General features: G+C 47.3%; 1 protein-coding gene across 1 annotated transcript in view; it reads left to right on the forward strand.

The window, feature by feature from the left end:
- CNNM1 (cyclin and CBS domain divalent metal cation transport mediator 1) overlaps window positions 1-16,970 on the forward strand; it is a 67,679-nt gene extending 50,709 nt beyond the window's left edge. The window contains exons 7-11 of the mRNA XM_068961631.1: window positions 3,321-3,484; window positions 12,737-12,893; window positions 13,294-13,443; window positions 15,578-15,679; window positions 16,891-16,970. Of these exons, the coding sequence (XP_068817732.1) occupies window positions 3,321-3,484; window positions 12,737-12,893; window positions 13,294-13,443; window positions 15,578-15,679; window positions 16,891-16,970 (653 nt within the window). The remainder of the gene's footprint in view (window positions 1-3,320; window positions 3,485-12,736; window positions 12,894-13,293; window positions 13,444-15,577; window positions 15,680-16,890) is intronic.
- The last annotated feature ends 8,772 nt before the right edge of the window (window positions 16,971-25,742 follow it).

Below are 25,742 nucleotides of genomic sequence, written 5' to 3' on the forward strand. Positions count from 1 at the left end.
AATGCAGAACAGTGATGTGGGGTTGTGGGGCACAGGTCCCACCGGGCAAAGTGGAGGATTATCAAGGAGCAGTGGTTATTTCTCAGGGTTACTGAAGCCACAAACCGCTGCTCACACCCACTCTCTTTGTTCCAAACTGAGTTGAGGACAAAACCTACCAGACCAAGGTGTGGTTTTCCAGACTCTTCTCGCACCAAGGAAGCCACACTCCTGCAGGACTGCCTGCCCCCTGTTCCATGACAACCAGACCTGAGGAGGCACTGCCAACTGACTTAGTCAGCCACCACCTCAGAACAGCCACAGTGGATCTAGGCAAGCCAGACCTTGTCCATTTATTTCAAGGGACCAGAGCCAAATGTGAAATGGGTCTTTTTCTGCCCAATACTGCTGCTCTTTACAGTCATGTTGGTACTTTATTCTGCTCTCCACATCACCATCACTGTCCCTCTCGGCCCCTGGTCACTCCAGCATCACCCAGCTGGTAAGTAGGACTCCAGGACTCCTGGTTTCACACGCTCTTATTACATAGACAAACAGAAGGTTCTGATGTTTCCTGAGGCCTCTTCCTCGAGTTATGGGGCCTTGGCAGTGCATTCCGGAAATGTCCTTCTGCCTACCCCTCACTTCAAGAAGTCAGTCTACCAGGAATGACTTAGGTTGCTGGAAAAGGCTTTCTGATTCCAGAGTGACTAAAAGCTCTGAAACCTTTTTAAAAACAAAATTTAGATTCTAAATAAAAACTCCTTCAGGAACTGTTAGGTGCTGACTTGTTCATTCCATCCTGCTTTAATGAGCGCCTGCTCTGGGCCAGGCACTGTGGTAGATACCAGATGTACAACAAGCCAGAAAAGACAAGGTCTCTGCCCTCATGGAATTTAGCATTGAACTGAGCAGACATTACAAATAATACAAACATGTAATTAAAACTTGTGAAAAGTGCTTTGAAGGGATGAACAGGGGACAGTGATAGAGGAAAATAGGCGGAATATTCTTAAGGTGGCCAGACTGGCTCTTCAGAGAAGGTGATAGTTCAGTTGAGACCTAATGACTGAAAAGTGAGTGCAGGGATTGAGGGGTAAAATGAGGGGAGAAAAGGGGGCATGAGGGCAAAATGAGGGGGAGGGGAGAAGGGGAAATGGCATCTACTGAGGTGGGGGGGGCTTATATGATTGAGAATCCCCAAGGGGGCCAGTAGGCTAGAGCAGAAAAGCATGGTGGGAAGGGAGCCCCAGGAGGAGATCAGATGGTCAAGTCGTGGGGGGTTTAGGGCTTAGGGTCAAGTCATGGGGGGCTTAGATTCAACTGGAAGCTGATTTGTGTGTTTTTCTGTTGTGTTTTTTTTAATATTTATTTATTTGGCTGCATCGGGTCTTGGTTGTGGCACTCACGATCTTTCGTTGCAGCGCACGAACTCTCTAACTGTGGCATGCGGTCTTAGTTCCTAGTTCCCCCACCAGGAATTGACCTGTGTCCTTTACATTGCAAGGCAGATTCCTAACCACTGGACCACCAGGGAAGTCCCCTGATTTGTGTTTTGAAAATGTGCTTTTGACAGGTGAGGTGAGAACAGATTATGAGATTATAATTCGGAAGACCAGACTGTGGTCTAGGCAAGAGTGACGGTAAGTGGGACTTGAGCGGAAACAGGGGCCTGATGTGGGGCTGAGGGATTGGCAGGAGTCGCAGGAGATTCCCAGGTTTCTGGTTCAAGTAACAGTGTATATGTGGTAACACTTAACTGAGAAGGGAAAGACTGGAGGTAGAACCCTTAATTCTATAATCTGATCAAGGCAGTGATTATCCTGGCTCTAATGAGAAAATGATGCAACATATTGTCATTTTAATCTTTCTACTATGTGGTTTGCCAGACAACAGTAACAGCTTGACAGCTAAACAGACCATCAGACCTCCGGAAGTCACTCCAAAGAGATGCTAATCATTTTAATGGATGGCAGCATTATCTTAAGAAACAGAATTAAATTCCTAAAGTTCTTCCCTGAAGGAACCAAGGAGCCTAATCTCTAAACAATCAGGCTCTTCATTGGCGCCCCTGAACTGACTGTGTTAGGAGAGGCCACAGCTTCCCACTTCTCTTTCTTGGGAAGAAATGCAGAGCGGTGTCCGAGGGATACAGAGCGGTGGGAAGGGCTTTGCGGTCTCACTCAGGGTTATTCTGCGGTGGAGATAATGCTAGGGTCACCTTAGGATCTCTCTTCTGTTGATCCTGGGAGGGCAGTTCCCAGTCCATTTTGAAACCAAGTGATACGGTCATAATTGAAAGTTCCCAAGAAATTGTTCTTGAAAATGGAAAAAGAGACTGACTCGGAATATTCAGGAGGCCTTTGACAGAAGGCCTGGAGCATTGTTCCGTCCTCCAGCCTGTGAACCCAAAGAGAGCCCTGCCTGAGACCCACCCTGGAGGGGGCCCCACTTTGGCCCTCCCCAGCTCCACCTCCTCTGTGCGGGGTGAGTAGTTCACAGAGCCAAAGGGATGTACCACCCAGAGCTGTGTTTTTCCTTCTAGACCTTATTTCAGATACAAGAATCCTGAATTTTCCACCCAGAGAGCTCTAGGAGACCAGGCCAGGAAGCCCTAGGGCAGGGCAGGGCAGGGTCTCCCCCTTTAGCCTATATTCTGGCACAAAACTCTAAGGAGCCTGACCTGGCCTACTAGGTTGTCAAGACGGTATATTTGTCAAGGAGAAGTATAGAGCATATTTTAACGGTTTATTGATGTGATTTCAATATTTATCCATATGGTTTGTGGGCCTCTGCTGGTCCCTGCCTGCCAGTTTGGAGGCAGGCCTGACATTCCCTCTGAAATGCCTCACCACAGTGAGGGCTGGTTATCTGTGCTTACCAGGTGGTTTTTAGGGCAAACCTAAGGCTGCAGCCTTTCTAAAGGAAGGTTTGTGAATGGAGTTTATATAAAATAACTCATTTTGGTAAATAAAGGGTCTCATGGTCTGGGGTAGCCACCCCCATTCACAGCGGGGTCCTCATCTCCTTCCCTTCCTTACCCCTGAGCCAAGAAAGGCAGTGGCCCACCCAGCTCCTCGCTGGTAGAGGTTGTGGGGAAGGAAGGAGCCTGAGCCAAGCGGAGCCCGGAGGTCTGAATTTGATACTCATAAATGGAGCAGCAGGGCATTTCCTGGGCTCTGAGGGGAGAGGTGAGGGCCCCATGTTGCCATAACCTAAATGTCCTGTGGGACCTCAGTAAACAACACCCCTTCCTCTCTCTCCCTCCTTCTCTTCCCCCTACTGCCTCCCCACCCCACCCTCCTTGCCTCCCCCCCCCCCCCGCATCTCCTCCTCTGCAGTAAACCGGTCCCCTTCCCGCTGCAGTGGGTTGAATCGCTCGGAGTCTCCGAACCGTGAGCGCAGCGACTTTGGGGGGAGCAACACCCAGCTGTGCAGCAGCAGCAACAACCTCTACACCCCCGACTACTCGGTCCACATCCTCAGCGACGTGCAGTTCGTGAAGGTAACTCCGCAGAGGACCTTCCCGTCACCCCGACCCTGCAGCCTTCCGTTCCCAAAGAATGCGGCGTGAACACCATACCTCGGCTTTCCAAAGGCCCTGGTTTCAGTCAGTCGTGTTTTTTTCCCCCAGTCAGTTTTATTCTGTTCATTATTTGTCACAATTATCGTTCCTTCGTTCATTTGAACCCCGGTTGTTCATGACTGTCTCCCCATTTTTCATGTGGAGAAACTGAGGCAGGAAGAGATAGGGAATTAGCTTGCCTGAGAGAAGTTGCCAGCAGGACTCTTTCCTTTAGTTGCCCCATCATTGGCACAAGGTTGATTTGGTTTATTTAAGATAAATTTGCAGGGGATTAATAAACCAAGCATATAGTAGCGTATCCCTGGCGAAGGAAATGGCAACCCACTCCAGTATTCTTGTCTGGGAAATCCCATGGACAGAGGAGCCTGGCAGGCTACAGTCCATAGGGTCACAAAAGAGTTGGTCACAACTTACGGACCAATCAACAACAGCAATATAGTAGTGTATAGTGGCTTCCCAGGTGCCTCCATGCATGCTCAGTGGTGTTCGGCTCGTTGTGACCCCACGGACTCTAGTCCACCAGACTCTTCTTTCTGTGGGGATTCCCAGGCAAGAATGCTGGAGTGGGTTGCCATTTCCCCCTCCAGGGGATCCTCCTGACCCAGGGATTAAACCCGCATCTCCTGCACCTACTGCATTGGCAGGCAGATTCTTAGCCACTGAGCCACATGGGAATCCCAGCTATGATCTTACATATGTATAAGGTTTCACATATTATTATCTATAAATCTAAAACACAATGCAGTCTGTTATGTTAGCTGAAAATATTTGTAGTAATTATCATACCGCCTTGCCCTGCCACTGAGCCATTTGAAGAGAATCCCTTTGCAAGTATGAGAGAGGCAGCAATGCTTATCACCTTGTAATTAAGAAAAGCTGTTTCTTCATACCGCTCATTGAGTTTAATACTAGACAAACATATTCTAAGGTTTCCTCCTTTCTCTTGCTTTGATAGGTTTTATTTTGTTGGTTTTGTTTGCTAGCATTCCACAAATCATTAGATCAGAAGGGAACCCATTTACCTGAGTCCAACTAAACACCCAACGTGCTCACTTGGTGACTGTCATTCCGGTTGCAGGCCGGATGATGGTGGCTGAATCACAAAGGTGGGAAAAGGTCCTTTCCTTCTGTTCAGAACACTCACCCTGATAATTTGAGGGCAGTGTGTGCTGACTGGCTTTCTGTGTTCCATGACTCTGTAGACACCCTGAACTAAAATACACATCGTTGATAAAAGTAACCGTGGAGAGTTACCAGAGGAGGGGCTGTACCTGTGGAGTGGGCTGGGGTAATGACTGTTGGTGGCGTGCCCTGTGCCATGCACTTTAAGTCCTTGATCTGAATTATCCACTTAGTCCCACAACTACCTTAAGAGGTAGGTACTCTGTCATCCCCACTTTATAGATGAAGTAGGAGCTTGTGGGGGGCTTCCCAGGTGGTCTTAGTGGTAAAGAACTCACCTGCCAATGCAAGAGACATAAGAGATGCCAGTTGGATCCCTGGGTCAGGACGATCCCCTGGAGATGGAAATGGCAACTCACTCCAGTATTCTTGCCTGGGAAATCCCACAGATAGAGGAGCCAGGCAAGCTACAGTCCATGGGGTCACAGAGTCAGACACAACTGAAGTGACTCAGCACACATACACGTGGGAGTTTGAGGAGTATAAGGTCTCATAGCTGGGAAGTGGCAGAACCAAGCTGCAAGATTAAGTCTCTCTGTCTCCAGAGTCCAAGCCCTCAAGTCGCTGGGCTTTGAGAGAGTTCAGGGAAATCAGAGCTGATGGAGCCAGGGGAAAGTGCTTTAGTAAAGAATCCAACAGTATGCATGGTATCGTGACAGTGAGGTTGAACCTCAGAAAACCACAGCCCACGATTCTCCTCCCTCTTGCCTCCAGCCCTGAAACCCTGTAACTGTAAACCGTCCTCAGAAGTGGGGTAAGAAAAAGTGGGAGGGGAGAAATTCTGCTGTGCTAACTCAGTGGTTGGTAGTACTGGGCACGTGGTTTGTGGGAAAAGAAATTGAATGTCATGATATGAGTCAGTGGCTCAACAGGTGTCTACGGACTCCTTGCTCGTGCTCAGCACTGTCTAGGCATCAACAAGATACTGTGGTCAACAAGACTGCAAGCTCCTGCTTTTCTAGAGCTTCCAGGCTCACAGGAGGAGAAAGGTGATAAACAAGTAACCACATCAGTAACCTAGGTTATTTAGGAGAGTGATGAAGGCTCTGAAGGAAATAAGTCAGATCATGGGATAAACAGTGCCTGGGCAGAGTTGGCAAGGAGGCTGCTTTAGAAATGGTTATTAGAGCAGGCTGAGAAAAGGACATTTTCTGTTGGGACCTGGAAGGGGCTGTGGAGAGAATGTTCAAGATAGAAATGACAGAGGAAGGGAAGAGTTTGGTGGTCCGAGGATATTTGGCCTGGCGCATTATGTGCAGACAGAGGCTGATGTGAGTTGGGAATAGAGTGTGGGCAGCAGTGCTACCTGGCATCTTTAGGCCAGAGCACAGGGTCTGGATTCTGTTTTAAGTGCATTGGGAATTTTTGTTCAATTCATTTCTCAGGTCTTTCCACTTGTCTTAGTCTATTTTAGCTATTACAACAATTACCATAGACTGGGCAACTCAGACCACCAACATTTATTTCTCACAGTTCTTGGAATCTGGATCTCCAAGTTCAAGGTGCTGGTCAATCCAGGTGGTATCTGGTGAGTCCAGTTCATGGTTTGAAAATGGCTGTCTTCTCCGTATATCCTCATATGGTGGGAAGGAACAGGGAGATGGGGAGACAGAGGAAGTAGGCTTCCTTCTTATAAGGGTACCAATCGCATTCATGAGGGCTCTCTGCTCATGACCTAACTACCTCCAAGGCTCTACCTCCTAACTCCATCACCTTGGAAGTTAGAATTTCAGCATATGAGTTATGGAGGAACACAAACATCCAGTCCATCACGCCATTTGTATGATAGGTCGAGAAAATCCATATGAGGCTTTGGAGAGAAAAGTGAAGATTTTGAGGCGTCATGTTTAATGAGCAACTGTGATAAGCCCAGAGTTTTCTGAAACATCTCTGGGAGTGCACAGCTTGGAGAGCACTTTTAGGAGATGGATTTGGCTATTCCTCAAAATGGAATGTGTTAGGATGAATACCCAACACTAAGTTTGTAAGGATTTTCCTAAAACTTACAATTGATCTTATATATCTCATGTATCCACTCCTAAAATCGAATGGAACATTCTATAAATAACAAGGAACATAAAAGGAAAGTCTCTTTCCTGACAGTGAGCCAGTGGCGTGCTGAGAACTCCGAACCCGAGGTCAATTCTCAGGTACAGGTGTTATGCTTGATCTCAGGCCAGAGGGCTGTGCTGTGACTAGGGCAGCAGGGCATCACTGCACATGGTCTTTTTGTCTACCTAGATACTTTGAAATTGAGAAAGCTACATGTCAGAAGTAGAAGTTTAGGGAAGGTTAGAAACCTAGTAAAGTATTATTCAGAAATCTCTTTCAACTTGTGGTTCAAGTCACTTAAAAACTTCAATTGCAATGGGTTGTTCTACAGAAGGGAACATTGTAAGTTCAAGCTCTTGTTTAACATAAGGATTTGATTTTTCTGTTTTGTTTTTTAATATAAGATGACATTTTTCTCCTGACTGAATGGACTTATAGGGCCATGTTCAGGTTGCTGTTTTACTCACCTCCTCAAACCCACCTTTTTTTTTAATATGAAGAGAGTTTTTGAAAAAGCTCAGGAGTGATTTCACTGGCCAAAGCCCCTGTGACTGGCTGCAGAGGTTTTTCCTGTCCAACAGACTTAATTCTAGAACTGTTCATTAAGTCCAGGAGTAATTTGAGTTCAATATAAAATTAGAAAGAAAGGTATATCCAATATCCAGTGAGTATCTGGGGAAGGTATTAAAGCCATGATTGTGTGTGTGTTTGTGTTTGTGTGTGTGTGTGTGTGCATGTGTGTGTGTGCGTGCTCAGTTGCTTCAGTCATGTCCAACTCTTTGTGACCCTATGGGCTGTAGCCCACCAGGCTTCTCTGACCATGGGATTATCCAAGCAAGAATATTGGAGTGGGTTGCCATGCCCTCCTCCAGGAGATTGACCCATCAACCCAACCCAGGGATCAAACCCTCGTCTCCTAAGTCTCCTGCAGTGCAAGTGGATTTTTTACCACTGAGCCACCGGGGAAGCCCCAAAGCCATGATTAATAGGAGTTAATAAGTTATGAAGATACCAAAGAATCTTTCAGTTCAGTTCAGTCCAGTCGCTCAGTTGTGTCTGACTCTTTGCGACCCCATGAATTGCGATTGCAACTGCACGCCAGGCCTCCCTGTCCATCGAAATTCTTTAATGTATGCCATAAATATTAATATCATCTTTAAATTAAGAACATTTGGCAGATGTTGTATAGTGAATTGTGTAACCATGGCCAAGATGCCCCATCACCATCTGGAGGCAGAATCTCTAAATTGCAAAATTGTGTTTTGAGGGATGAATTTCTGTTGCTGTTTAGTCGCTAAGTTGTGTCCAGCTCTTCTGCGACTCCATGGACTGTAGCCCACCAGGCTCTACTGTCTATGGGATTTCCCAGGCAAGAATACTGGTGTGGGTTGCCATTTCCTTCTCCAGGGGATCTTCCTGACCTGGGATTGAACCCTCATCTCGAGCACTGGCAGGTGGATACTTTACCAATGAGCTACCAGGGAAGCCCTTGAGGGATGAATAAACCACCCGAGAGTTGAAAATGTAAGCAGAACATCATAAGAGGATTGGAAACATCACTCTAGCTGAAAGGTGAACTTCTAGACGCATTGACTGCTAAGTCAAAATGTTCCAAGGTGAAGGTGAAGTCGCTCAGTCGTGTGTCCGACTCTTTGCGACCCCATGGACTGTAACCTACTAGACTTCTCCGTCCGTGGGATTCTCCAGGCAAGAATACTGGAGTGGATCGCCATTTCCTTCTCCAGGGGATCTTCCGGACCCAGGGATCGAACCCAGGTCTCCCGCATTGGAGGCAGACGCTTTAACCTCTGAGCCACCAGGGAAGCCCTAAAAGGGTACCCTTAACTCCTGTTAGTTTCAAGATCAACTGATCTCCATTTCTTTTGTAATTTAGAGGACACTTGAGTGGTCATGTATGGATGTGAGAGTTGGACTGTGAAGAAAGCTGAGCGCTGAAGAATTGATGCTTTTGAACTGTGGTGCTGGAGAAGACTCTTGTGAGTCCCTTGGACTGCAAGGAGATCCAACCAGTCCATTCTAAAGAAGACCAGTCCTGGGTGTTCATTGGAAGGACTGATGCTGAGGCTTAAACTCCAATACTTGGGCCACCTCATGTGAAGAGTTAACTCATTGGAAAAGACCCTGATACTGGGAGGGATTGGGGGCATGAGGAGAAGGGGACCACAGACGATGAGATGGCTGGATGGCATCACTGACTTGATGGACATGAGTTTGGGTGAACTCCAGGAGTTGGTGATGGACAGGAAGGCCTGGTGTGCTGCAATTCATGGGGTCGCAAAAACTTGGACACGACAGAGTGGCTGAACTGAACTGAGTTCTTAATTGGCTAGAGTAAAAGACAACTTGAAGTCAAGCTATTGCTAAGAAATGGTAGCTACAGTAGTGAAAAGAGAATAAGAACATGATGTCCTTTGAACAGTGGTTTCATTCGCTTGGTGCCAATCAGTAAGTATTTGGTAAGCAGTTAATGATGGTTCTAGGCACCATGAGCTGTACTCAAGAAATAGAATTGGGGAAAAGAACCATAAGTCAAATGACAGTAACCAATGCAGGGTAGTATCTAACTGATTATGAAATCATATGACACTTTATTTTAAGCGCTGTATTGGCTGGAGAAAGCACTGGACCTTTAAGAATTAGGAAAGAATAAAAGGCGAGTGAAGGCAAGGCCAAGAGGGAGAAGGAAGGAAAGGGTATGGAAGGCAAGTGAACATGGCGCACTCAAGGAATGTAAAAGAGGGGCTGAGCCGGACCAGTGATTCTGTGCTAGCAAGCAGTGGGACACTGTGGCCATGCAAGGCTGGATTGTCAAAACTGGGAAGAGCTATTTAGTTGATCTGCTGGACCGTCAGTGTCTGATACAGAATCCAGTGGCCATACGTGGCTGTTGAGCACATGAAATGTGGCTCATCCAAACTGAGGTTTGCTAGAATGTAAAATACATATTGGATACAAAGAAGAATGTAAGATTCCTCATTAATTATTTTATATTGGTGACACATTGAAGTGAAGCTATTTTGGATATGTTAAGTTAAATGAAAAATATAAAATTCACCTGTTTGCTTTTACTTTTTTAAAAACGTGACAACTAGAGAATTTTAAATTACCTATATGGGGGTTTCCCTAGTGATCCAGGGGTTAAGACTCTGTGCTTCCAATGCAGGAGGCATGGTTTCAGTTCTTGGTCAGGCAGCTTAGATCCCACATGCTGCTCAGCCAAAAAAATTTTACCTATGTGATCTCACATTATATTTTTCTTGGATAGTACTGTGCTAGGTAGAAAAGGCTTCACAGGTGAACAGGAGGAGGGGAACTGACAAAAAGTGATGCTTGAATCTAGAAGTGCAGCTGGGGAGATTTCCTGAATACATTTGGCTAGTGCCTTCTCAAATTTCTTTTAAGGTGACACTTTTGACGCAGATGGTAAAAAATCCACCTGCAATGCGGAAGACCTGGGTTCAATCCCTGGGTTGGGAAGATCCCCTGGAGAAGGGAACAGCTACCCACTCCAGTATTCTGGCCTGGACAATTCCATGGACAGAAGAGCCTGGCAGGCAACAGTCCATGGAGTGGCAAAGAGCCAGACACAACTGAGCAACTGTCATTTTCGTTGACGTCGTATTTGTTCGTGACTTTTCTAACTTAAAAGAGAAGCATTGTGAAAGCAAGGCTGTGAGATCCCTAGAGCAAGTAACCAAGGCATTGCGCAATGCCTTTGTCTTGAATAGGCAGTGTGTTTCACACCATAGTTTTTAGGCAAAGAATCATTTGGTCTTTAACTAAAAGTGAAAAAGTAAAAGTGTTAGTTATTCAGTCATGTCCAACTCTTTGGGACCCCCATGGACTATATGTAGCCCTCCAGGCTCCTCTGCCCATGTAATTCTCCAGGCAAGAATACTAGAGTGGGCAGCCATCCACTTCTCCAGATCTTCCTGACCCAGGGATTGATCCCAGGTCTCCTGCATTGCAGACAGATTCTTTACCATCTGAGTCACCAGGGAACTAAACTGGAAGCCAAATCTAAACTAACTAGTTAAAAGAACCCAAATAGAATAATATCAAGTGCTTTGTTGGGCTTACCAAGTCATTTAGGACATTTTCCTGTCGTTTAAGCCAGGAGAACCTTCAAGACTCCAAAGAAAGCTTCACCTTTAGAAACCCATGGTAACATTAGAAGACTAAGTTTTGATAATAACCTTGGCTCAGACCATGTATCTGAGTATCCATGTATCCATATATCTGAGTATCCATGTATCTTCAGTCATTTGATGCCTGCTGCTGCTAAGTCGATTCAGTAGTGTCCGACTCTGTGTGACCCCACCAGGGTCCCCCGTCCCTGGGATTCTCCAAGCAAGAACACTGGAGTGGGTTGCCATTTCCTCCTCCAATGCATAAAAGTGAAAGTGAAATCGCTCAGTCGTGTCCTACTCTTGGCGACCCCATGGACCCTCCATCCATGGAATTTTCCAGGCAAGAGTACTGGAGTGGGTTGCCATTGCCTTCTCCCATCTGATGCCTATGGACCCCCAAAATAACATAGCAATTTTGGAGGGACCTCCCCTAAAGTTTTGTGAAAGGCAGCCTAATGCAGCTAGGTGCGTTTACAATGTACAGAGGTGAGCTCAGATGCTTTCCCCTGGACAGCAAGAGTAAAGGCCCTTTAAACTGAAATGACCAGATAGCAAGGGCAGATCCTGCCCATTATCAGACCCTGGAGTTTCTCCTCAGAGAACTTGGAGTTCTACAGTCCCACCTCGCCTTCCATCTCCCTGGCCCCTGAGGATGAATAGCACTTTCCCAAGCAGAATGCACATCTCAGGGCTGGAACTCTGAAGGCTTGCTAACTGTTAAACCTTAGGCAAATCCCCAACCTTCCTGAACTTCATTTCCTTATTTGTAAAATGGGCATCACAGGACCTCTCATGCTTACCCCCCTTGCAGCCATGGTGCCCAAAGGAGATAACGCATTCCTGAGTGCTCTGTAAGCCATAATGCACTGAATGGATGGAAGGTTTTATTCTCATATTCCAATGTCAGTCTGCAAAAGCAAACTCTTCTGCATAACATTAGCACTAGAGCCTTCACCAACATCTGAAAATCAAATCATCAGTTCCATCTCTTTAGTATATTTATAGCACTTCCAGTAATATATAGGATTTCCAAAAATAAATAATTCAATGATGTTTTAAATAAAAAGTTGAGATTACAAGCCAGTTTGGTGCAAATACTATCAGGCATGAGTTTGTTACTGCAAATAAATAAATTTGTGAGCTTCCTGTCATAAAAGGAAAAAAAGGAAACCTAGTGGATATTTGAGTCCTCATTCAATATAAGGAAGTTTACAATGCATCTACAGAAAGGAGCTTCTTCCTGGCACTACTTTCTTGAAGGATTTATCAAATGGATTCCTATATGATTATGGAAGGCATTAGAAAAAACAGTAGTAATAAATTGACTTCATCTGTGGTTTTGCCAAAGTTTATGTCCTTCATATGGAGGTTTCTTATTTCAGCCTCTACACAAGGTGGGGATCTTGTTCTTGCTGAGTCCCCATTGACTGCCCTTTAGGAAGAAGAGGGCCCTTGGCAACAACATAAGCCTGTGTTTTAAACCTCTCCGTGGGCAACCGCCTGCCAACTGAAGGGCCTTCCATCCTCTCCTGGGTCTCAGGAGAAGGTTCCTCCAGGTGTAAGAGTCCAGAGCCAATAAAAATGAACAGAAGAACGCTGGTGGCAAAGGAGTTCCCTCTTTGCCCCTTAACTTCTGGGCTCCAGAACATGGATCCCAGACCACCAAGGCCAAAGGTTACAAAGCACCTTAGTGGGGGTGCTTCTGAGCTCAGGAAGCTGAGCCAGGTCCAGGGAGGGCTCTGCCCAGCTTCTGACCTCGACCCACCTCTCTGCCTCCGTCTTCCAGATCACACGGCAGCAGTACCAGAACGCGCTCACCGCCTGCCACATGGAAAGCTCACCCCAGTCCCCCGACATGGAGGCCTCCACGACCCGGGGCACACCCCAGACTCCGAAGGATGACCCTGCTGCCACCCTCCTGAGCCACCGGAGCAGCCTGCCGTGTAAGCGGGTTGGAGGTGATGAGCCAGGCCACTGTGGGGTGGGGGCGGCCCGCCTCCCTCCTCGGCCCCGCCTCCCTCCTCGGCCCCGCCTCCCTCCTCGGCCCCGCCTCCCTCCTCGGCCCCGCCTCCCTCCTCGGCCCCGCCTCCCCTCGGCCCCGCCTCCCCTCGGCCCCGCCTCCCCTCGGCCCCGCCTCCCCTCGGCCCCGCCTCCCCTCGGCCCCGCCTCCCCTCGGCCCCGCCTCCCCTCGGCCCCGCCTCCCCTCGGCCCCGCCTCCCCTCGGCCCCGCCTCCCCTCGGCCCCGCCTCCCCTCGGCCCCGCCCCAGAGCTGCAGTCTTGTCCTGGGGGGGCCCCCAGGTCTCCTCCAGAGCAGGGAGGTGAAACACTTCCTGTCCTCCCCAGGCAGCCGCTCAGATGGGCTGAGAAGCCCCGGCGAGGTCGTGTACCTGAGGATGGAGGAGATGGCCTTCACCCAGGAGGAAATGACCGACTTTGAGGAGCAGAGCACGCAACAGCTCTCGCTGTCTCCTGCCGCTGTGCCCGCTAGAGCAGGTCAGGGAGGGAAACTGAGTCCCGTGGGAGTAAAGGGGGAAGGGGTCAAGGCCATTGGGTCCTGGTATGGCCCCAGGTGAGCCAGGTGAGGGAAGTCTAGGACCATAGCCCCCACGTAAAACTCCCCAGCTCCTTATGCTACCAGGGAGAGAACACTAAGGCTTACTGTGCCCCTCCCCGGCAACAGATCCGCGGTAGTTTATTCTGTTAGCTAGGTTTCCCCCTGGATTCAGACCCTGGCTTCCCCATTTAGGAGTTCGGCAACTTAAGGCAAGTTACTCTAACCTAAGACTCGGTTCCCTTAGCTTAATTGATATCTTTCCTTCTGTATGTTGTTTTTTAGTCGTTCAGTCATGTCTGACGTTTTTGCGTCCCTGGTGATGGACAGGGAGGCCTAGCATGCTGCAGTTCGTGGGGTCGCAAAGAGTCGGACACGACTGAGCGACTGAACTGAACTGAACTGAATTGGACTGTAGCCCATCAGGGTCCTCTGACCATGGTGTTTCCTAGGCAAGAATACTGGAGTGGGTTGCCATTTCCTTTTCCAGGGGAACTTCCCGACCCAGAATCAAACTCACATCCCCTGCATTAGCAGACAGGTACTTTACCACTGAGCATCCAAGGAAACCCATTCTTCCTTATGTTAATAGATAAAAATCGTGGTGGCTACTTCATGAAGTAGCTTTGAGTAGAAATGAAATAACATTTATAGGAGGGTGCATCACAGTACTGGTATTGTGCTCCCTAAATATTAGGAAGTTATTATTAGGCCTAATTTATAGATTAGGAAAGGCTTCCCTGGTGGCTCAAGACAGTATAGAATCCGCCCGCAATGCAGGAGTCCTGGGTTAAATCCCTGGGTTGGGAAGATCGCCTGAAGGAGGGCGTGACAACCCACTCCAATATTCTTGCCTGAAGAATCCCCATGTACCAAGGAGCCTGGCAGGTTACAGTCCTTGGGGTTGCAAAGAGTCAGACACAAATGAGCAGTTGAGCACATAGATTAGGAAACTGAGGTCAGCCTTTGCTCTTACTGCTCTTCCTTTGAGTCCCTGAGACTAGCAGTAGTCTGTAGGATCTGTCCTGATCTCCGAGATCATAGCACCTCCTACAGAGACAATACTCCTGTCTTGACTGCAGTGTTGCTCCAAGCTCCCAGCGTCCCACCAGTCCTGAGATCCTTCTATGCTTGCCCCATCAAGCTAATCATCTCCATGTATTCTGCCGCCCCCCTGCACCAACAACCCCCAAACCAGCACCCATCCCGCCTCCAGACCCGCCCCAGTCCACAAGTCTGAGATCCCCCAGGTCCAGAGCAGTGACCTGACAATTGCTCATAGACTTTTGAAGTCAGTGAGACAACGTGTTTGAACTTGTGGCTAACTCAGAAAATCTAGGACAGGCATAATCACAATTCCAGGACCTGAATTTAGAATGATGGTTTTTCTCCTGTGCACACCGATTTTAATAGCTAACACATGTAGCAAGAAGTTATATCAAAGGAATGAGAACAGAGGAGATGGGCCAGTCTTTGGAGATTATTCCAGTCCATCCTCCTCGTATGACACATGAGGGCCTACGCCTGGCGAAGGGAAATGACTTGCCCAGTCCACTCCACCACTTCCCTCCCCAGTGAGATTCAGAGGCACTGGTGGTCAGGGCCTGGGTCCCTTTCCAGCTCTCAGATCTGGCAGTTCTCTGAATCCCCCCTGGGTTTGGTGGAAGAAGAGAGCACAAGCTTAGTTGTTATTGAGTCCTGTGATTTTCCAATGTCCATGCAAGGAGAGGAAGGTGAAGGTGACACCCGACCTGTCTTCCAAGGTGCTTATATCTGGCAGATACTGAGTGGAAATGCTCATGTTCTCGTCTCTGTCTGACCTAACAGTGCTTGGAGAGTTGGATTCCTGCTCCTCTTCTCTTGTTTCTTAGTTCCTTTTGTGGCCCTAAAAAGCCTCTTGCTAAGTAATTAGAGCCTTTTTCTTCCTGGACATCCCTTCTATGTTACAGCCACCACTGCCTTGGCTCTGGTTTTGAGCTTTCACCTGCCAAGGAACATTGACAAAAAACACCCTGCCTGGATCCCTGGGTGTTCAGGTGGAAAGGCTTGTGTTCTTTCTTCTTTTCTTTTTCTCAGCATCTGATAGTGAATGTTGTCATATCAACCTGGACACAGAGACCAGCCCCTGCAGCAGCGACTTGGAGGAAACCATGGGCAGGAAGTTGCTGAGAACCTTGAGTGAGTACTTCTTTACCAGGATGAAAACCACCCACCAGCTGGTTAGTACAAAAAACATGCTAGGATCTTATTCCTGAAGGAGAAACCATTGACTCCTTTTGGGAAGCCAAATGAGGTACAATTGTGGAGACCTGTAATGGGGTTTGGGCAGGCACTGCACCCTTGATAGTTTGGGCATCAGTCCCATTCAGTGGGTAGTTGTCTAGGGCAGGAGTCTGTAAACCATGGCCACAGATCAAATCCTGACCTCCTCCCCTGCCCATTCCTATAAAAAATAAGGAGGCTCCCCTGTGGCTCAGACAGTAAAGAATCTACCTGCAATGTGGGAAACCTGGGTTCGACCCCTGGATTGGGAAGATCCCCTGGAGAAGGGAATGGCAACCCACTCCAGTATTCTTGCCTAAAGAATTCCCTGGACAGAGGAGCCTGGTGGGCTACCGTCCATAGGGTTGCAAAGAGTTAGACACGACTGAGCGACTAACACTTTCACTTTCACTTCATTGGATTATAGAACCCACTAGTCTTTGATGGCCACAATGGCAGAGTTGAGTAGTTGCAACAGGGACCAAATGGCCTGCAAAACCTAAAATACTTACAATCTGGTCTTTTAAAAAAATTTGTGTTCAGGAAACTCAATAAAAAAGGAGAGCAGTATCCTCTGTGGAAGGAAGTCCATGGCAGGGAGAACAAGATGAAAAATACTCCTTTCCAAAAACAATGGAGCTGGGAACAGAGTACCCTTCCACCCCCACATACCCCAATGCAGAAGAGAGGTTGCCTCTGATCTAGAGAGTATAGGTCCCTGGGGATGGCTCCCAGCTACACCCACCATCTCTGGCTCAGGGACATCAAAGTCCATGAAGCCAGTCTTCTCTCTGAGGGTGTCTCGCAACCACTTGAGCTGGGGATGAGGAGGCACGCTCCTGGGACACCGGGTGGGCTTCGCTCAATCCCGTCCAGGAAATCTCCGATGTATTGGCACTAGTCTGGACGTGTGGCTTTTGGAGATGTCATCTCAGGTGAAAAGTGCATTCTAATCCTTCAAGATGTGCATATGCTGACATTAGCACCTGGAGACGATGCAGACTACTGCCAGACCATCGAGGGCTTTGTCTCCATTCCTGCTTCTATTCTGAAGAGCGCTTGGGCCCCCGAGAGAGTACTCGTGTTCTCCCAGCCTTACAGATTGACCCTTAGACACTGTTTTTCAGGTGGTCGAAAAAGGAAGAGGTCACCAGATGGAGAGAGAACCTCTGAGGAGAACTCCAACTTAACGCCTCTCATCACATGACAAGGCTGTTGGCATCCACTGGGGGCGTGAGATTCCAGAGCTCTGGGGAGAACCCATCCTCCCGTCGTCTGCTTCTCCCCAAGGCCTCCCACTGGTGACAGAGCGAACTGCTTTCTTTACCACCGCTTCACCCCTCGCCGTCAGTGTGGCAGATTTTCTCTCACCGCCTCCAGTTTGACTCAGAGCCTTGCGGTGGCCGTGACGGAAGGAGCTGCCTCAGGGGAACATGCTAGAAATGCTCTCGTGCACAGCACAGTCTGGGACTGCAGAAGAAATGACCCCAGGCTGACAACGCCACTCTAGGACCCCTGATGCACTTCCTGTTCCTTGGTGCCCCTTGGCACCATATTTCATGCTTCCCTTAGATCAAAAGGTGCCACTGGCAGGTAGAACAAAGGAGGCTGGTGCGGCAGGTAGGAGGGTTAGTTCGGGAGACGCACCAAGAATTTCTGCAGAACACTAGAGCAGCGGGACTCAGTCATGTTGCCATGTGACGTCACAGGACAGAAAACTGTTGGTGACCAGTTTCCTGTTAGAAGAGCAGCAGCCTGGGAGTTGTGTCTCAGCTGGAATGGAAAGAATGTAAGGTGGAACCTCAAGTCACTGTATTTCCCAGGGACGCATCTGTTTTGGCTCCTGATTAGTAGTCAGTCCATCAGTAAATCTGCTCTGGAAGAGGAGGAGCAAGAAGAAGAGAAACCCATTTGGGAGCCAGAGATGGAACTTCAGGTTTTAAATTAAAATATATATATATATATATATATATATATATATATATATATGGGAAAGTTTTAGCCATGATAAACCAAAGAGTGCCCAGGTCAGCCAAGAAGGATGCAAGCTCTATGTGGCTTCAGTGTGTATTACACTGGAACATTGAAGAATCACTCTTCCTTTTTTGTCCATTCCCCCACCCCCACCCTTTTCTCCACTCCATCAAGTCAGCTGAGTGTACTTTATTCTGAGAATGTACCAGATCTCTGAATAAAGTACCAGAGAGAGCTGGTACATTCAACACCATTTTCACCTGATGTTGGGCTTCCCTTGTGGCTCAGCTGGTAAAGATACGCCTGCAATGCAGGAGACCTGGGTTCGATTCCTGGGTTAGGAAGATCCCCTAGAGAAGGGAAAGGATACTCACTCCAGTATTCTTGCCTGGAGAATTTCATGGACTGTGTAGTCCATGGGGTCGCAAAGAATCCAATGCGACTAAGCAACTTGAACCCCACTTCACTTCACTTGGGACAGGTGCAATTCCAAGCTTAACCACCAGATGGCAGAATGGCTGCACAGACCTGCTTGAAGAGTAAACTGATCAGAAACCACAGAGCCAGGCCTTATGAAAATGTGGAAGGAAGTGAAGGTTGTCTTTGGAATACCTGCATCCCTTTCTGATGTATATCCCACCCATTGGGTTCCGTCGACCAGGGATCCAGTGATCCAGTGCTCATCTCAAAACCATTCCCTAACTTTTCTCTGGGGATGTAATTCTCAGGCTTCCCTCATTTTCCTCCAAAACCATTACTCCCACCTCCCTATATCCATTCAATCAATAATCACATAGACGGTGGAGAGACTGATAATTCCTCTGGGTTATTTGCATCTCGAAAGAAAATGCTTACCCACAGGAACATTTACCTCAGGGGTTCTTAACTTGGGGTCCGTCACTCCTGGGGGTCCATTGTTGGACTTCAGAGGGTCTATGAAACCCCTAACTGTCAGAATTTAGTGTCTGCCTTCTTATGTGTGTTTTCCAGAGGGCTAAAGCTTTCCTACGATTTCTCAAAGTTCTCAGACCCGCAAAGTATTAAAATCCACTATTTTAACTAGTGGAACTTTCAGCCCAGAGTTTCTGCAATGCAGAATGAAGTGAATACTGGGTAGTTTGAGACAGATTTTTAGTTGTAAATGGTCTTCCCAAGTGTCCATCAACTCGATGGCGAAAGCTGGCACCCACCAAGTGGTACTCGTCAGAAGTCCTTGGCATACCCTATGGTATTGTACAGCGTACACCCACGTAACTTAGTCCCCACAAAACCCCAGCAGGTGTCTAGGGGCACAGCATGTGGCAGTGGACTTTGCCTTTTTCAGCAGTGTATTACTGACTTCACATCCTTTGCCTGGCCCTGCCTGAGGCTCAGCACTGCATGACTTCTCGTAGATAACTCACAGCTACCACCCACCCCCAACACCTACCCTTGCCTGGTAGAAACAGCCAAAGTGTCAGCCCTCGGTGCTGGGTGCCTCTGACCCAAACCGGTGAGTGCTGTTCCAAACAAGGTCTGCAGTCACACAGTCTTCTTGCCCAGCTGGCCACTGACCCAAGGGTTCCGCCTGGCTGGTCTTCCCTTCATTACCGCTTAGGCCACTGCTGCCGCTTCACACTTGTCTCTTTGCACAATCCCTAAGGAGCCTGTCACCACTTCTCTCCCTTTACCCTGCCCCCTCCCAAGATTTTCTTCAGGTTAAAAAAAAAGAGGACTTTGAAATAAAGTATTTATGAAGGCTCAATACATTGTAAATAATTTTTGAATAAAATAGAAATCCTTTTCCTGGACTATCGCTGTTTTCCTTGCCCCCTCATCTCAGAGTTCCAAAGTGGTTTTTGTATGAGATGTAGGGTGGGGTGGGGCACACACATAATTACCTTACCTAAGGGCCACTTTGGAGAAGGAAATGGCAACCCACTCCAGTGTTCTTGCCTGGAGAATCCCAGGGATGGGGGAGCCTGGTGGGCTGCCGTCTATGGGGTCGCATAGAGTTGGACACGACTGAAGCGACTTAGCAGCAGCAGCAAGGGCCACTTGCCTGAAGAGGCACCCCTCTGAAGGCTAGGTGTGAGGTTGCAGGTAAGGTTACAGGAAAGCCCTGTACTCCGCTTTGGGATATCAGATGGGTAAGATCTTTAGACAAGAAAGGAGCATGAGGATGAAAATGAGAAAATTTTTCGGAGCCCTGTGTTTGTGAGGCACTGGACTGGGTGCCTTCCAAGTTCAAGGTCTTGGGGGCCAGATCCAGTCTAGCATTTAAAGCAATGTGCTGGTCACACTGGCTCACTTCTGCAGGCCCTTTGGAGAGGAGCCAAAGTAGCCCAATTCCAGTGATTTCCAACCAGAGGCTGGGAAAAGGAACAAGGGAGCAAGGAGGGCTTATTGAGTAGTTACAAACCAAGACAGGAACAGGGGGACAGCCAACAGGTGGGCAGTCATTGAAGTATTGATGGACTTTGTGGAAGGTTGGAATCTCTCACCTACTACCGTCTCCAACCAGCACACAGGACAATTAGTGAGCGACCTGCACCAGGACTGCTTGGGATTCTTCCCAGGAGCTGCCACAGGCTGTAAAGTTCACTGTGCATGCGTGCTCCGAGGTGTTTGATTCTCTGAAACCCCCTGGACTGTAGCCCACCAGGCTCCTCTGTCCATGGTATTCTCCAGGCAAGAAAACTGGAATGGGTTGCCATTTCCTACTCCAGGGATCTTCCCAACCCAGGGATCAAACCTGCATCTCTTATGTCCCCTGAATCGGCAGGTAGGCTCTTTACCACTAGCACCAGCTGGGAAGCTCCTAAAGTTCATTAACAGTAAATAAATGATGTGATGTTAATTGCTCAGTCATGTCTGACTCTTTGCGATCCCATGGACTATAGCCCACCAGACTCCCCTGTCCATGGAATTCTCCAGGCCAGAATACTGGAGTGGGTAGACTTTCCCTTCTCTAAGGGATCTTCCCAACCCAGGGATCAAACCCGGATCTCTTGCATTGCAGGCAGATTCTTTATCATCTGAGCCACGAGGGAAGCCTTAAATAAGTGATACTAATAACTATTTTGTTGAGGGTTTTATGTGAACTTCAAAGGTAGGATCGGCCCAGCACTCATGCACCTAGTCTTCACCGCTTCCTGGCCATGGAACCTTGAGCAATTCATAACCTAATCTACAGACTGTGACACAGGACAGGGACCATGCTCCTTCCCAGGGTGGTTTTGAGAAAGAAACGAGTGTGCCTACATGTAGAGGCGCATGGAGAAGCCCTGCAGTAAAGAACCTTGTGCAACTGGCTAAGGCCAGCTTTTCCCAGACTTGCCCAAGGCCATTCGTGTGAACACTAGTGGGAAAAAGGAACACACTGCAGGGAATAGACATGTAAGAAGAGAATCAAGAAGGCCAGATTCTCATGAGATTGGGACTTCTTTATATGCTAAAAACATTTGAGCACTTTGGTAAGTATACTTTGGCTTAGAGAAGTGTTTCCAACTGATTTTTCATTAGCAATCCCCCCCAGAGAGAAATACTAACTTCAAATTCTCCCCAACAAGAGAAATTAAGATACCCAGAAATAAGATTTTGTCAAGTAGGATTTTGCTTTGGAAGACCACAAAACCACTTTAATATTTTAGACCTTCTTTTGGCCCTCATGAACCAATCTTTGCCACCTTAGAGGTCCTATCACCCCTGTTGAGATTTCAGCTTAAAGCTATGTTTGGGAAGAATGATAGATTGACAGAAGGTAGAAATCACTGGACTCCAATTTTTCTCATTCCCTTATGAAGGACAAGCATCTTTAAATAGGAAGGAGAACAAATATTGATAGAAAGGAAAATGAAAGGTAATGGAGAGATGAGTGTGAGGTCATATCCATTCGCATCCTCCAGACCCAGTCATGCACCAACACGAGTTCTCTGAAGGACTCCGGGGAACCAGCCAGGTGGTGAAGGATCTGAAAGCCATAATCTGTGCGGAAACACTGAAGCATCATGGAGGGTGGAGTTTCACATGGAGAAGCAAAAGCAAGGAATACTAACTACTACTCTCAAATATTTGAAAGGTCATCAGTCAGAAGTACCCAGAGATTTAGTATGTGTGGTTTAAAGGAAGGGAGGAGGGGAACCAGGGGATAGGGTAGATGGAAATCAAATTCTGGATCAAGGTAAAAGACCTCTTTAATGAAAATGTTCCATCAGTAGAATGGGATGTTTCACCAAGTATCCAAAGAACACAACCCCCCTCCCCCCCTCCTGCAACCCAACCCAGTTAAAAGTGGTGAATCAGGGACAACACGGAAGAGACCCTTGCATTGGGAGAGAGAGGCTGCAGCTGATGACTTCTAAAATCTTGATCAGCCCTCAAGACTGTAGCATTTTAGGGACTTCCCTTGCAGTCCAGTGGTTAAGAATCCACGTTTCCTCTGCAAGGGGTGCAGGCTTGATCCCTGGTTGGGAAACTAAGATTCCACATGCAGCACAATGCAGCCAATTTTTTTTTTTTTTAATTAACAGACTGTAAAATTTTATTGTTTTTGTCTTGAGGCTGGGTAAGTACAGGGCTTGCAGGCCTGTGGGGTGCAGCCCAACACTGACTGTTCCTGACTTGCTGACTTAACAAGATTTATAGGATAGTGCCATGTACCTATGCTCCAGGAGCTCCTGGAGGTTGCTAAGCCTCAGAGTGATCCGCAGGCTGAGGCGCTGGGTGCCCCTCCCCCGGCCCAGAAACTTCCCATTCTAAGACAGCCCCATGACTCTGGCAGTGGTCCTTTGAGCCTCAGCCTCATGTAAGGAGTGGGTGTGAAGTTCCTCCGGTTTACTTGTGGTAATCATGAGGATTAAGACGCTTCCCTGGTGGCTCAGACTAAGATCATGGCATCCAGTCCCATCACTTCATGGCAAATAGATGGGGAAACAATAGAAACAGTGAGAGACTTTATTGTCTTGGGCTCCAAAATCACTGCAGATGGTGACTGCAGGCTTGAAATTAAAAGACACTTGCTCCTTGGAAGAAAAGCTATGATCAACCTAGACAGCATATTAAAAAGCAGAGACATTACTTTACCAACAAGGTCCATATATTGTCAAAGCTATGGTTTTTCCAGTAGTCATGTATGGATGTGAGAGTTGGACCATAAAGCTGAGCACCAAAGAATTGACGCTTTTGAACTGTGGTGTTGGAGAAGACTCTTGAGAGTCCCTTGGACAGCAAGGAGATCCAACCAGTCCTTCCTAAAGGAAATCAGTTCTGAATATTCATCGGAAGGACTGATGCTGAAACTGAAGCTCCAATCCTTTGGCCACCGAATGTGAAGAACTGTCTCATTGGAAAAGACCCTGATGCTGGGAAAGACTGAAAGCAGAAAGAAAGGGGGATGACAGAGGATGAGATGGCTGGATGGAATCACCAACTCGATGGATGTGAGTTTGAGCAAGCTCCAGGAGTTGGTGATGGACAGGGAAGCCTGGCGTGCTGCAGTCCATGGGGTTGCAAAGAGTCAGACATGACTGAGACACTGAACTGAACTGAGAACTGAGATAATTCCTGAGTAATGTTAGAGCCCCAGATTCCAGTGACTTCCCACTGTCCTCTGTTCCTTCCAGAATCCTCCATCGTGACATGAGATTTGTCTGAACGATGCTTCCAGCCACAGCTTGTCAGGTATGAGGAATGGGGAGGAGCTCTCGCCTTGCACTGAGGGAAAGTTTGCTTCTAACGTAACTGGATTCTTGGCGAGGGATGTGTGGTTCTTCCCTTGAAAGGCAAAGGTGTTGCTGTGCCGTTTGCCAAGTCACGAACCAGGAGGAGATAAATGGTGTCCTATTCCAGGCAGATGCTGAAGAAGGAACTGGTGAGGGATAGGAATTGGTGAGGAGTGTCTTCCCTCTTCCTGTGAGGGAAGAGTGAAAAACTGGACAGGTATTTTCAGGAAGGGAGAGGCAAGTGAAGGAGGCAGCCCTGGATAGACGTGGTCACCTTGTGCCTTTTTGAGTCACAAACGGAAGAGATTCAGATGAGACTCCAGAGAGACTGAATTCTGACAGAGAAGGCCCTGTGATCCACTCTGCCCTTGACACTGAGCGTGTCACAGGCCACGCTGTGAGACCCTGAGAGCTGCTCGGTACTCACCCTTCCTGCTCTTGGAGATTCAGAGAGGGAGGCCTGGCAGCAGGGTTAAGGAACAGGTTAAACTTGTGGACTCTGAGCCAGACTTCCTGGCTTCAGATCCCTATCACCTGTGAGTCATGTGACTGATCCTGGTATTTGGCAAATCACTTGATTCACTGCGCCTGTTTTCTCTTCAGTGGAGGGTGATGATAACATTAATGCCCACTGCACTGATTTCTCATTGAGGATTAAGTGAACCTACATAGATATATATATAAAGGGCTTGGAATAGTGCCTGACAATAAATCATATTCAATAAAGTCTTTCCTCAGAACTTTGCTTTTAAAATATTTAGTTTTATTTATCTGGCCACACCAGGTCTTGGTTGTAGCACAGCGAGTCTTCGACCTTAGCTGTGGCATGCAAGATCTTTCAGTTGCAGCATGCAAACTCTTAGTTACAGCAGACGGGGTACAGTTCCCTGACCAGGGATCGAACCCAGGTCTCCTGCACTGGGAGCGTGGAGTCTTGGCAACTGAACCACCGGGGAAGCCCCTCAGATTTCCCTTAGATATGTAATTTTTTAAGAAACTATTAGCTACAGGTGAAGCATCTCACCGTCTTACTCCCTTTCTCCTCACTGGTAACCACCTTCTCGAGATTGAGGTATACCTTTGATACCTATATTTTAAAACTTACTACATACATATGTACTCATAAGCAACCACAGTACGTGGCACATTTTAAGAGATGATATCATAAACGGCATCTCATTTCACCTCATCCACTCAGAACTATTCACGAGCTTTACCCTCATTCACACACACAGCTCCGGTACCACGTCCAGTCCTGAGACTGGCCCGGATGTGCTCTTCACTGCACCCTGGTCACTTTCCAGCCCTAACCCTCTCTCCATGTGCACATGTGAGTTTCTCTAAAGTGCCTACATAAGCTGCTTATGATCCCTTGAATGCAAAGTACATACATCCTCAGCTTTTCAAAATGTTGCCAAAATGCTCTCCAACATGTTTGTGCCATATTTTCCATTTCCCCAATCCAGTAATAAGTAAAATGGTATCTTGCTACTTTAATTACATTTCCATTATTCTAGGAATGTTCAGAACCTTTCCATTGTTTATACTTGATTTGGGCTTTCCCTCCGAATTACCCATTCATGTCCTTTGTTCATTTTTTTCTAGTTATTTGTATTTTTCTTTTAATGTTTAATATGTAGGATTTTAAAAATTAAAAAATCCTGGATTGTAATCCTTTGAAATTCAGAATAGTAATCCTTTGTCAGTGACATGCATGGCAAATATATTCTTCTAGTCTGGAAAAAAAATCTATAGGATTTTATAACAACTCAAAGGCATCCTAAAAAGGATGCCTGTTAACATAACAGATCTTATAGCAGGATAACACAGCAGATCCTGTTAACGTAACAAGAGTTATTTTTCAATATTTTAAAATGCCAAGTAGTAGCCCTCTTGTTTGAGGTAAGGCTGAAATTCTACTAAACCATCATCTCGAGAGGCCCTTGGACTCCCTGGAAAACTATGATCTAAGTGGCTCTAATCGTTTCAATAGACTAAGCGGTACTCCAACTACAGTGGGAGGGACTGTGTTTTAGAATCACCCTGAGTGATGTCAACCCTTCTATGAATCCATGAAGTTCAGTTTCTTATGTAATATAAGACGATGGCTGGCCTCTGAAGGACAGAACTGACAAAAGGCTGTGGGATGGTGAGTTCACAAAGGGAGGCAGACCACAAAAATACATTTTAGTGTTTTCTTTGCCAACTGCTAAGTCCCACCATAGCATTTAAATTGTGGGTTACAACCCATTAGAGGATGACAAAATCAAGTCCATGGGTTCAATCAGCACTTTTACTTTTAT

Source organism: Capricornis sumatraensis, chromosome 23 (genome assembly GCF_032405125.1).
Source record: "Capricornis sumatraensis isolate serow.1 chromosome 23, serow.2, whole genome shotgun sequence".
NCBI classification, from domain to species: domain Eukaryota; kingdom Metazoa; phylum Chordata; class Mammalia; order Artiodactyla; family Bovidae; genus Capricornis; species Capricornis sumatraensis.